Source organism: Chlorocebus sabaeus, chromosome 10 (genome assembly GCF_047675955.1).
Source record: "Chlorocebus sabaeus isolate Y175 chromosome 10, mChlSab1.0.hap1, whole genome shotgun sequence".
Taxonomy (NCBI): domain Eukaryota; kingdom Metazoa; phylum Chordata; class Mammalia; order Primates; family Cercopithecidae; genus Chlorocebus; species Chlorocebus sabaeus.
This window is the reverse complement of record NC_132913.1, coordinates 62,231,591-62,243,003: the sequence shown is the minus strand read 5'-3', so window position 1 is coordinate 62,243,003 and position 11,413 is coordinate 62,231,591. Positions and strand designations below refer to the sequence as shown.

At 42.5% G+C, this 11,413-nt stretch overlaps 1 protein-coding gene across 5 annotated transcripts in view; it reads left to right on the top strand.

The window, feature by feature from the left end:
* The first annotated feature begins 434 nt into the window (after positions 1-434).
* CHN1 (chimerin 1) overlaps positions 435-11,413 on the top strand; it is a 197,951-nt gene continuing 186,972 nt past the window's right edge. Inside the window, exons 1-2 of one of the 5 annotated variants that reach the window (XM_007965409.3) lie at positions 435-615; positions 741-939. In XM_007965409.3, the coding sequence (XP_007963600.1) occupies positions 921-939 (19 nt within the window). In that variant the 5' untranslated portion in view covers positions 435-615; positions 741-920. Of the gene's footprint in view, positions 616-655; positions 940-7,929; positions 8,083-11,413 lie in introns of those variants that run through there. The other 4 variants (XM_073019827.1, XM_073019830.1, XM_073019829.1 and 1 more) reach the window with 4 other exon arrangements.

Here is an 11,413-nt window from a genome sequence, read left to right as displayed (position 1 = left end):
GGAGAGGAAAGCAGCATTCAGTGCCTCTGTTCCTTCCAGAGCCCCGCATCTTCAGGTCACTGGCTCCAGCCTCAGTGAACCCGGAGGGCGCCAGAAGGAGAAATATGTCCTCACACGCACCAGGTCCCCAGATGACCCTGCCCAGACGCTGTATTCACGCAGCATCCTCCTGTGACTCTTCCTCTTTCGAGTAACACCGTTTTGCTCCTCTCTGCGCCTCCTCAAATTCCATTCAAGAAAAAACCTGGCTTTCAGCTAAAACGCACACCGGCCCCGCTCCATCCCCGCTCCCGGCGGCCGCCTCTAGGGGGGTGCGGGCGGCTCCTCGCCGCCGCGTGAATGAGGGCGCACTCCCGCGCCCCCGCGCGCGCCCGTTGCCATGGGAACGCACTGGGCCGGGAAGCCCGAGGGAGAGGCGGGAGGCGGCGGCACGGCCAAGCTCGTGGGAGACGCTATCGCAAGATGGCGTCGGCGAGGCCGCGGGATGCGAAGTGAGCGCGCCCCGCCGGGGTCTGTGCGAGGCTGCTGCTCTCCCCGTCGCCGCCGCCGCCGCCGCCACTGCGGCGCCGCCTCTCCGCCTGCCACTGCGCCGCGGCCAAGCCTCCCGCCTCGCAGGTACCTCCTCCCGCGCGCACGCTCCGCGCCTGATAGCAGCGACAAGTGCCGGCTCGAGGAGAGCTAGCGGGGCTCCCTGGGCCCGGTGCGCCCGACAATAACGCGTGAATAACTTTTTCTTGCAGCGGTCCCCCGCGTCCCGGCCTGCAGCCTCCCTGGGCGCCGGCGCCCCCAGCACGCACCATCGGGCACCCCACTCCCTCCGAGGTGTGGGTGTGGCAGGCCGATGAGGTGATCCCTAGCCCGCCTGGGAGGAGCGCCTGGACTCGGCGGGCGGCGGCGAGCAGGCGGCGAGCGCCTTTACAATGGCCCTGACCCTGTTTGGTAAGTGCAGCTGTCTCCCCGCGCCGCCGCAGGTGTGCCGCTTCCCGGGGCTGGCGGGCGGGGACCTGGGGGGTCTGGGCGCCCGGGGAGGGGGCGCGGCGCGTGGGGTCGGAGCGGGCCGGGGCCGCAGAGTTGGGGCGCCCGGGGCGCCGGCTCGCTCCCTCGCGCCTCTCCCATTGTTTCCTCTCCAGGCAGGGCCGATGGGCGTGTGCTCCCTTGGCCAATTCTCGGCTGGGAGGCTCAGAGGTCCTGGGTGTTTTGCAAACGCACAACGGTTCTTTAAGATGCCAACTTGGGAGTGAAGTTAACCGGTTGTTTTCAAACCTCCCTTTCCCGTCGGTAAATAAAGGTCCTTGGAAAGTTTATTTATTTTGAACGAGGTATCTGTGCATCCCCAGCCTCCTTGGAATTGCCAAATGCATGTGTTGCTTCCTGTTGGACTATTGGGGAATTTTTTTTTTGGACTCAGTATATTCCGTTGGAAATAAGTATGATTTGTGAACTGAATATGGGTTAAAATTGAAAATGTTTGCGCTAACGACTGAGAGCAGACAGAAGAAAGTTGGTTACCGGAAGGTAACTGTAATCTCAGGAGACTGAGTATTCATTAAGAAAGAAATGTTATTTTTGTGGTGTAATTACTGCAACACTGTTGCTTTTAGTGTTTAAGACTTCAAGGTGTTTTTTTCTCAGTGACAATGAGAAATGACAATGGGTTGGGAAAAAGGACTGAAAAGATACATTCTTTCCTTTTACAAAACTGGACTATGGTACATACGTACCTGACTTTAAGAAAACTCAATATATGAACATTTAGACGTTCAAAGTATTCAGCTTTTTCGAAGAAGCAAAGTACAATGATATGTAATTGATAGCTACAAGAACAGCCTCAGTAAGTTATTCACAATATCAAGTTTCCAGTTCAGTTTTAATTATGTCATTTGATTCAAGCACGTTAGAGGTGTTACATACCTCAAATGCTTTTTGATGTAAATACCTCCCAGTGAATTAAGCTGCTGGAATCAAAATGTTACTTTTATTTAACTATCTTATTTTATAAATTAAACTTAGATCCAGAGAGGTTGTTTCCCAAGGTCACAGGGCTCTTCTGTGGCAAAACTGAGCATAGAATTCACTTCATCAGGCTTCACTCTGGCACTGTGTTTACTGTGCCCAAGTACGTTACTAGAAGTGACATTTCTTACTTGGTGATGATCCTCCATAGGTACTTTAAAAAAGTTTATTCTTTTTCTGAAAAATAGTAAAATTCTCGCTGCTTCTTAGTACTTTGTATCTAAGCATTATTTAATAGCATTTTCCTTAAATGTGGAACTTTTTGGTACAAAAATTTTGTTTCCTAAAGAGATATTGAGCATGTTCAAGGTTTGATTTCGGAAGTAAGGTTTACAAGTCAACTTTTCAAATACTGGCTTTCCTGATGAATAAAAAAGATAAATTGGGGTGAAAAATGCTCTTTTAAAGGATTTCTAAATTCTAAATCTTTAACCACTGAGGTGAAGATGAGGAAGGGAAAAGTACGGAATGTGGCCTGTAGAAGAAAGTATAAGAAATCACTCCCAGCCTTCAACATGAATAATGTATATTTAAAATGTTAAAGTCTACTTGTGGGAAAATAGAATTCACTTCACAAAATCCAGTTTGTTACAGTGTGAACGTTTCTGTGTTATAAAACAAACCACTCTTGAGTGCAGAGGCTACTTGGTAAGTAGTGATAGAGCAGCAGCTGTTTTTAAAAGTGATTGTACACGACTCATCAGTCATCTGGGATGTCTGTTAAAAATGTAGATTCTTTTGCCCAAAGACATGGGGGAAGGGGATTTTAAAGTGACTCCCTTTGTGATTCTTACGCTCACTCAAGTTTGAGAACTGTTGTATTAAAGATAGATACTAGGAGATTGGGTCAAACTTGCCCAATTCAAAATAACTTTTTGTGTATGTTGAGAGACATACCCACGGGTTAGAAGAAATGGATTTTATTTTAGATTTTACTACCTTTAACTAGTTGGTTTTAGTCAGAAGTGCCTCGCGTCCCTTTATATTTACTCTTAATGACTTAGAACAGAAGAGCAATGGAGCAATAAAGTTCTGTGAGATGGTAGTGAAAAGAGTTAGAGGCAGGGACCTAACCAGATCAACGGAATTTGTCAGAGCTCAGCAGAGTTTATACCTGCGGCTCCCCGGAGTAACCATCGTCAGGGCCCTATCTTTTGTATCTTGGTTGATGAGTTAGCCCAGTCCAGCAGTAGAGTCTAGACTAGTTATTAGCTTTGTGTTTTACATTTTCTTTCAGGCTTTTTATAAATTTAAGAAATGTTCTTTTTATAGGGAGTTGGTGACTTAGTTTTAAAAAGTGGAACCTCTAACATTACCTGATTTTGCATTTGCATACATTTAATTTTTTTCACTTGTTAAGTATGTTATAGGAACTCAAATACTTGTTAAATTAAGCTGAATGGCTAAGACTGTCTTATCTCTCATCCACACTGTTAATCACCTTTGCCGCTTACAATGATATTTTTAATGCATATTTGTTTTATTTTGGGATAGAAGAACCAGACCCCAATCTTGAATGATTTTACAGTCTCATTTGGGAATTGAAAATGTACATTTTTGAAAGCTTAAGGATTTGCACCCATTTTTCTTCTCCTTTCAAATGAACTCACATCTCATTATCAGCTTTGATATAGTTTTTAAATCCCCCAATTTCAAAAATTATCCATATGTATTACAGACTCTGCTCACTCACCCTGTCATTTGTTCAGCAAACATCTGTCACAGTGTACAAGAGACATGGTCCTCTAGTGGCACTCCAGAGTCTTTTCTAGAACTATAGCAAATGTACCTAATTCACTAATTACCTAATTCCATATAGTGAGTGGCACTTAACTATTAACTAATTCCATATAGGCTTTGTGAGAACTTCCTTGGTAGAGAGCACATGTTTTCTAGTAATTACTGGGATAAAAGGAAAGTCTCAGATCCTTGAATGTGGGAATTTGTAGCTGGTGTACCTGACAAAATGTCCTGATTGGCCACACCAATAGAGTCTTAGTTGGCAGAGCTGGGTGAATAAGCATTCTGCCAGCTCTTGCCTTGGCAGGAATTTCTGTCATTTATAGCTTAATGGGGCTGTGGTTTATAGCCCAGACCAACTGATGAGATTGGGAACTCAGTTACCATCCACTGGGCTGGCTGAACCTTGAATAATGCTCCTCGATCTGGGTATAGTCACGTCTAGCGTTGCCGCTCACCCTCCTTGCCTCTAATTTTTCTATTCTTGTTATCAGTTAGTCACCATTGTTACTACCATGGATCACTTCTAATAATACTTACAATTTTGCTATAATTTTATACCATCTTTCCTCAGACGCTTCTGCCATGGAAACCTTTTCATTATCTCACTTTATTCAGCATCTGTCACTAGCCTGACAAACCTTCCTATGGACATCTTTTGGAGCAGTTAAATAGCAATGGCATATCCTTTGTGATGTAGTTAGGAAATCTTCTGATTTCCCAAATGAGTGTCCTGAAATTAAAATGTATTTTTTAAAAGACAAGTCAATTGAACATTTTCAGTATGCTTTATTTGACTGAAAGCTAATTTTATAGGAAATTCCCACTCAACTATACTCTCTGCTGACATTTTTATTTTTCAGTTATCCAAAGAATATGAGAGGGTGGCCCAGTGGTGTGAGCTCACCTGCCTTTTTCAGAATATATTCTTTTCAGCTGTCATTTAAATAATCATCCTTATTTAAATTTTTCTCCTTGTTCCTTCTCACACTGGTGTCAAAACTTAATATTTTAGTCAGACATGGTGGCAACGTGCCTGTAGTCCCTGCTACTCAGGAGGCTGAGGCAAGAGAATTGCTTGAGTTCAGAAGTTCAAGACTGTGGTTGCGCTATGATCGTGCCTGTGAGTAGCCACTGCGTTCCAGTCTGGACAACATAGCAAGACCCTGTCTCTAAAGAGTAAAAATAAGAAAACCCAGCTGAGCATAGTGGCTCACGTCTGTAATGGGTGGCCCATGCCTCCTGGCACTTTGAGGGGCCGAGGCTGGAGGATCACTTGAGCTCAGGAGTTTGAGACCAGCCTGAGCAACATAGGGAGACACCATCTCTACAAATAATAATAATAATAAAAAAGGCTGGGTGCGGTGGTTCACACCTATAATCCCAGCGTTTTGGGAGGCCGAAGTGGGTGGATCATTTGAGGTCAGGAGTTTGAGACCAGCCTGGCCAACGTGGTGAAACCCAACCTTTACTAAAAATAAAAAAATTAGCCAGGTATGGTGGCAGGTGTCTGTAGTCCCAGCTACTTGGGAGGCTGATGCAGGAGAATCCCTTGAACCCCGGGAGGCAGAGGTTACAGTGAGCCAAGATCGCGCCACTGCACTCCGACCTGGGAGACACAGGGAGACTTTGTCTCAAAAAAAAAAAAAAAAAAAAAAATCAGGCCGGGTGTGGTGGCTCACGCCTGTAATCACAGTACTTTGGGAGGCTAAAGTGGGTGATCACTTGAGGTTAGGAGTTCAAGACCAACCTGGCTAACATAGCAAAACCATGGCTCTACTAAAATTACAAAAATTAGCCTGGCGTGGTGGCACATGCTTGTAGTTCCAGTTACGTGGGAGGCTGAGACAGGAGAATAGCTTGAACCCCAGGAGGTAGAGGTTGCAGTGAGCTGAGATCACATCACTGTACTCTAGCCTGGGCAACAGAGCGAGACTCCATCTCAATTAAAAAAAAAGAAAAATTAGCCAGGTGTGGTGATGCATGCCTGTGGTTCTAATATTTTAGCTTTAAAGTTTGTCTTTTAATGTGTGGAGAGCTGGTACAATGTAAGAACGATAAAATAATTATAGTTGTTATAACTCTGATAGTCACCATCTGTGTACAAGGAATATTGGTGCTGCAGTCTTTTGAGTCACATCTGGCTCTGCAGATAACCATCCTATAAGCAGCCTAATTTTTGAACATAGAAAATAGTGATATGTATAATTGTACAAATTTGACATATTTTCAATAAAAGTTTTAGTTTCTTTTAGATTACTTTTTCTCAACCTTTTAAAAAATCCTCCCCCTCCCAGCCGTTTAGGCCTGTTTTCTAATTGTTCTCCCCATGAAAATTTAATACCGGAAATATACCGTGTATCTCTTTATGTACTGTAGATATATCTGCTTTCTGCATAATATAAATACAGTACTTTTTTTACCCCAACTCTCCATCTCCCCAACTCATTGAGAATACATGTTTTATACTAATTTAAAGCAATCATAAAATAGGCAGAAAAATACTGTTTGGTGATGTTTTATATGTTATAATAGTAGTTTTAAAGGAATGACATTAGTATAATAAGTTATAGATTTTTCATAAGATTGTTTTAACCTAGGAATTTACCATCATCTTGAGAGCAGCCATGACAAACAGTACCTTGCTGGGGCTGGTGAGGGTGTAGTGTTTCTCAGAGTCCCTCTGATAAAGACAAGGTCCTTTTCTATGGGCAATTGATGTTTTCTCAGTCTTATAGAAAGTATCAATTACAGCATCTTTAGAAGACTTTATTTATCTGAAATATGTAAACTAAATGAAATCACAGAACTTTCTGTGCAAACTCAATTCAGGACAAGTCCTTGAGCCTGGCCTTGTAACCAAATTACCAGCCGTAAGTCATTCTTGCATAGAAAATAATTTCTATGAACTTTGATTTTTTTTATTAATATAATCCTACTATCCTTAAAAATAGGATAGGACAAAACTAAGGAAAGAGGATACAGTATGACCATATTTACATTGAAAAGTCATATTGAATAGAAAAAAAAGCCTGACAAAATAAAGTTATAAATGTATATTCCTAATTTGGCTGCTTATTTTTAAAAGAATAGATACTTTGTGAATACACTAGAAACCACTACATTGTATACTTTAAAAGGGTGAATTTTATGGTATGGGAATATATCTCAGTAAAGCTGAGATATATTAATATAAAAAACCACCTGAGCTTTAAAAATAAAGATTAAATAGAAGAAAAGAATGCTTTTATATCCAAGAACCTTTAAGAGCTTTTTACATTTTTAGAATTTTTTTTACTTTTCTTCCTCAAAGAACAAAAAATAAAATTAAAAATGGATAGGTAAAACTGTTCCTACCTGTTTTACAGTTAGAAAAGTAGGCACTTCTTGGGAAAAGCCAATACCCACAGTTGAGAGAATGGGGGAGAAGGGAAGATGAGTCAGGCCAGCATGTCACCGGCTGCTCAGTGGCCTGGCATAGAGCCACCTCATTGTTTTTTATCCAGCTGCACTGAGAGTGGTTCCTTTCTCTTTCTACTCTGACTTTGACCTTTCGATTCCTTTGGATTGCATGTGTTCCGTGGTGTAAGGCAAGCACAGGGATGTGTCAGACATATCTCTCCTTGAATAGATTTTTGTGACCACAGACTTGACATTTCAAAACTGAATGAGTCTTTGAGGCTTTTAAAACTGCAAATTCTTCCTGATTTTTCCCATTTCTGTCATATCTTCAGCTCTTAAAGTATGTGGTTTTGTTTTTTGTTTTGTTTTGTTTTTTTTTTTTAAATCTTGTATCTTTTTTTTTTTGAGACAGAGTCTCACTCTGTCACCCAGGCTGCAGTGCAGTGGTGCAATTTCAGATCACTGCAACCTCCACCTCCCAGGTTCAAGCAATTCTCCTGCCTCAGACTTCTGAGTAGCTGGGACCACAGGCGTGTGCCACCACGCCTGGCTAATTTTTGTGTATTTAGTAGAGACAGGGTTTCACCATGTTGGCCAGGTGGTCTTGAACTCCTGACCTCAGGTAATGCACCCATCTTGGCTCTCCAAAGTGCTGGGATTATAGGTGTGGGTCACTGTGCCTGGCCCTATTTTTTTTTTTTTTTTTTGCCCCCGAGACAGAGTCTTACTGTCACCCAAGTTGGAGTGGAATGGCGTGGTCTCAGTGCACTGCAACCTGTGCCTCTCGGATTCGAGCAATTCTCCTGTGTCAGCCTCCCGAGTAGCTGGGACTACCACACCCAGCTAATTTTTGTTGGCCAGGCTGGTCTCGAACTCCTGACCTCATGATCCTTCCGCCTCGGTCTCCCAAAATGCTGGATTACAGATGTGAGTCACCACGCCCAGCCTTTTGTATCTTTTATATAGAACTTTGCTATTGTTTTGTAGCTCTTTAATGGCTGTGAAGTTACTCTGGTAAAGATGATTTTAGGGTTTGAAGTAGTCGATGCTAGGTCGGACAGGGAGCAGGTGAGTGGTGTGGATGTCCATTTGAGGGATATGGAAACATCCGTTTGACTAAAATATTTTTTCCTGCAGACCTCCCATGGTAAGTGAAATTTACACTATTAAGCATGATTTTTAGCATGTTACCTATGAGAAATTACATGCTAAATATAGATAAATACGTTCTTTTAGCATGAAAGAATTATTTCAGTTTATGGATGGGCAGTCTTAAAGTAGTAAAAACATAGAGCAGGCATTTTGATTGAGGGAATTATACTGTAAGAGAAAGTAGAAGTTGTAGAGGGTGGGGCTTTACTAAAAAGGTTTGTAGGAGGTGATGTCATAAGCAAAAGTGCATGAAAAGGCAGAGGACATTTGAGGTCTGGGGAAGGAGTGGATGATACCGTTAAGTGAGAGAAGGGTGTAGAAACTAGAAGAGTACTCTTCTATAATTTTGCCAAGGAGTAGCTTTGAGGCTTGGGATGTGTTTTCCTATTTTGTGATTTGTTTATCCATCTATCTGATGAATATTTAGTGAGTGCCTAATATGTGCCAAGTACGTATTCGTTCCTGCCATCAAGGAATTTATATTTGCAGTGGAGGGAAACAGACAATAAAACATGTATAGTGTGCCAGGTGGCAAATGCTTTGAAGAAAAATAGAGGAGAGTGAGGGGTAAGGGGTTACCTGTCTCACAATGTGGGGGGAGGGGGAGTAGGCCTCACAGACAGGTGAATTTTGAGCAGGCTTGAAAGAAGTGAGAAACCCATTACATGAAATTGGGAAATTGCCTCATGGAGCGGGCTTCGAAGCAAGGATGTGCTGGGCAGTTTTGAGGAACAGAAGGGCCAGTGTGGCTGGAGTGCAGTCAGCAAGGGGAAAGGTGGAGGAGATGAGGAGAGAGGCAGCTGGGGAATAGAGAGTACTGAGGTGTATCCCCCAGGGCCTGGTAAGGACTTGAGATTTTACTGAGTGAGATGGGAGGTTCATGGAGGATGGTACTTTCGTAGCATGTAGTGTAGTGGAAAGAGCTTGGATTTGGCGGTAAGTGAGCTGTGTTTAATCCTTTCTCTGCCAAGGGTCAGCTATATGTTCTAGTCTCAATTTCTTGATAGGTAAACAGGGACTGTTCCCTTATCCCATCTGCGTGGGAATAAATGAGATTATTATATAGGGTTCTTAGCACAGTGGTTGAAGATACATAGTAGCTCTTATTGTCACCAATATTGTTATTGTGAATATTAACAAAGATTGAAGATACCAGCACAATTTCTCCATTTAACAAGTCTGTTGACCCACTTGAAAAAATGGTTTTGTAATATTTCTGCTTTGTGTGTGTGGCTGAATAAGTGCCATGTGCCATTGAAGACCTGGTTCAGGGGGCTTACAGTGAAGATCAAGTCGATTTCTGTGATCGTGCTGGCCACTGTGACACTTTCTGTTACTCTCTGAAAATGTAAACAATACCCTGTTCAACAGGCAATGCTTACTTCTCCTTTGGGAGGTAACCCAGACAATACAGTAGTCTCCCCTTATCCTCAGCGGATACATTCCAAGAGCCTCAGTGGATGCCTGAAACTGGATACTACAGAACCCTATTATCTACTATATTTTTTCCTATACAAACATAGGATGGTAAAATTTTAATTTATAAATTAGGTACAGTAAGAGATTAACAGTAACTAGTCAAATAGAACCATTATGATAGTATGCCAGCATTGCTACTCTCGTACTTTGGGGCCACTGTTAAGTAAAATAAAGGTTATTTGAGCATAAGCACTGTGGTACTGCTAAAATGGCTACTAAGTGACTTACAAGCAGGTAGTGTCTACAGTGTGGATATCTTGGACAAAGGAATTACTCACATTCTTGGCAGCAGGGGTCCTCACCCCCAGGCCATGGACTGGTGCTGGTTGGTGGCCTTTTAGGAACTGGGCCACACAGCAGGAGGTGAGCAGCAAGTGAGTGAGCATTACCACCTGTGCTCCACCCCATCAGATCAGCAGTGGCATTAGATTCTCACAGGAGTGTGAGCCCTGTTGTGAACTGCTTATGTGAGGGATCTAGGTTGCACACTCCTTAAGAGAATCTAATGCCTGTTGATCTGAAGTGGAGCAGTTGCATCCCAAAACATTCCCTCTGCATGCCCCCATACCGCCACCGTCCATGGAAAAATTGTCCTCCATGAAACCAGAACCGGTCACTGGTGCCAAAAAGGTTGGGGACCGCTGCTTGGTGGGATGGAGCTGTGTAGTGTAAGACTTCATCATGCTGCTCAGAACAGCATGCAGTGTAAAAACTTGTGAATTGCTTACTTTCTGGAGTCGTTCATTTAATATTTTCAGATTGCAGTTGACTGTGTGTAATTGAAAGCATGAAAAGTGAAACTGTGGATAAGGATTTCTGTAATCAGTTATATGCCTGCCCTCATAACACTTAAAATGTATCAAGGACTGTAAACTCAGTGTTTGGCACATAATAGGTACTCAATCTAAGTTAAGTGAATAAATGAAGAAACAAAGAATGAACATATAACGATACTGTCACTGTGTATCTGTAACTTGTGAATCACCTTCAATCAATTTAAACATTTACTTTTACGTTTTTTCCTCCTTTATTATTTTACATTATCCTTGCTTATTATATGAGAGTCTGTAATCGGAAACTTAAACCTGCCTCTTAGAAATTGGTTAGTTTACAATTTACTTCCCTACTTAAAATCCTCCAGTGGTTCCTTGTCACCATTAAGTCCAAATTCCCTAGCTTGTGTATAAGACTATCAAGATAGGACCCTTGATTACTTGTCTGACTTCTTCTCTCACTGTCTCCCACTTAGAGACTGTGCTTTAGCCATACTGGACTACTTTCCAGAAAAAAATTTACTTAATGAGCCTTTGGCACCATCACGTCCCTATCCCTTCTTTGCTCTCACCTCTACACATCCTGCAAAACTCAGCTTGAATAATCATCTCTTCTACCTGGCCTTCATTTGTGAGTTATCCCTTTTCTGCATCCGGAGTGCCCTATACTAAACATCTCTGCCCTAGCACTTGTTATGTGGTAACATAATAGTTTATAGTCTCCTGTCTCCCCATTGGATGAAGTTCCCTAATGGGAAAGCTATAGGTTTTTTCTTTGTATATTTAACAACCGTTACAGTGTCTGCTGCCTACCAGCTACTCAATAAATGTTGCATGTTATGGAGTCTACTGTA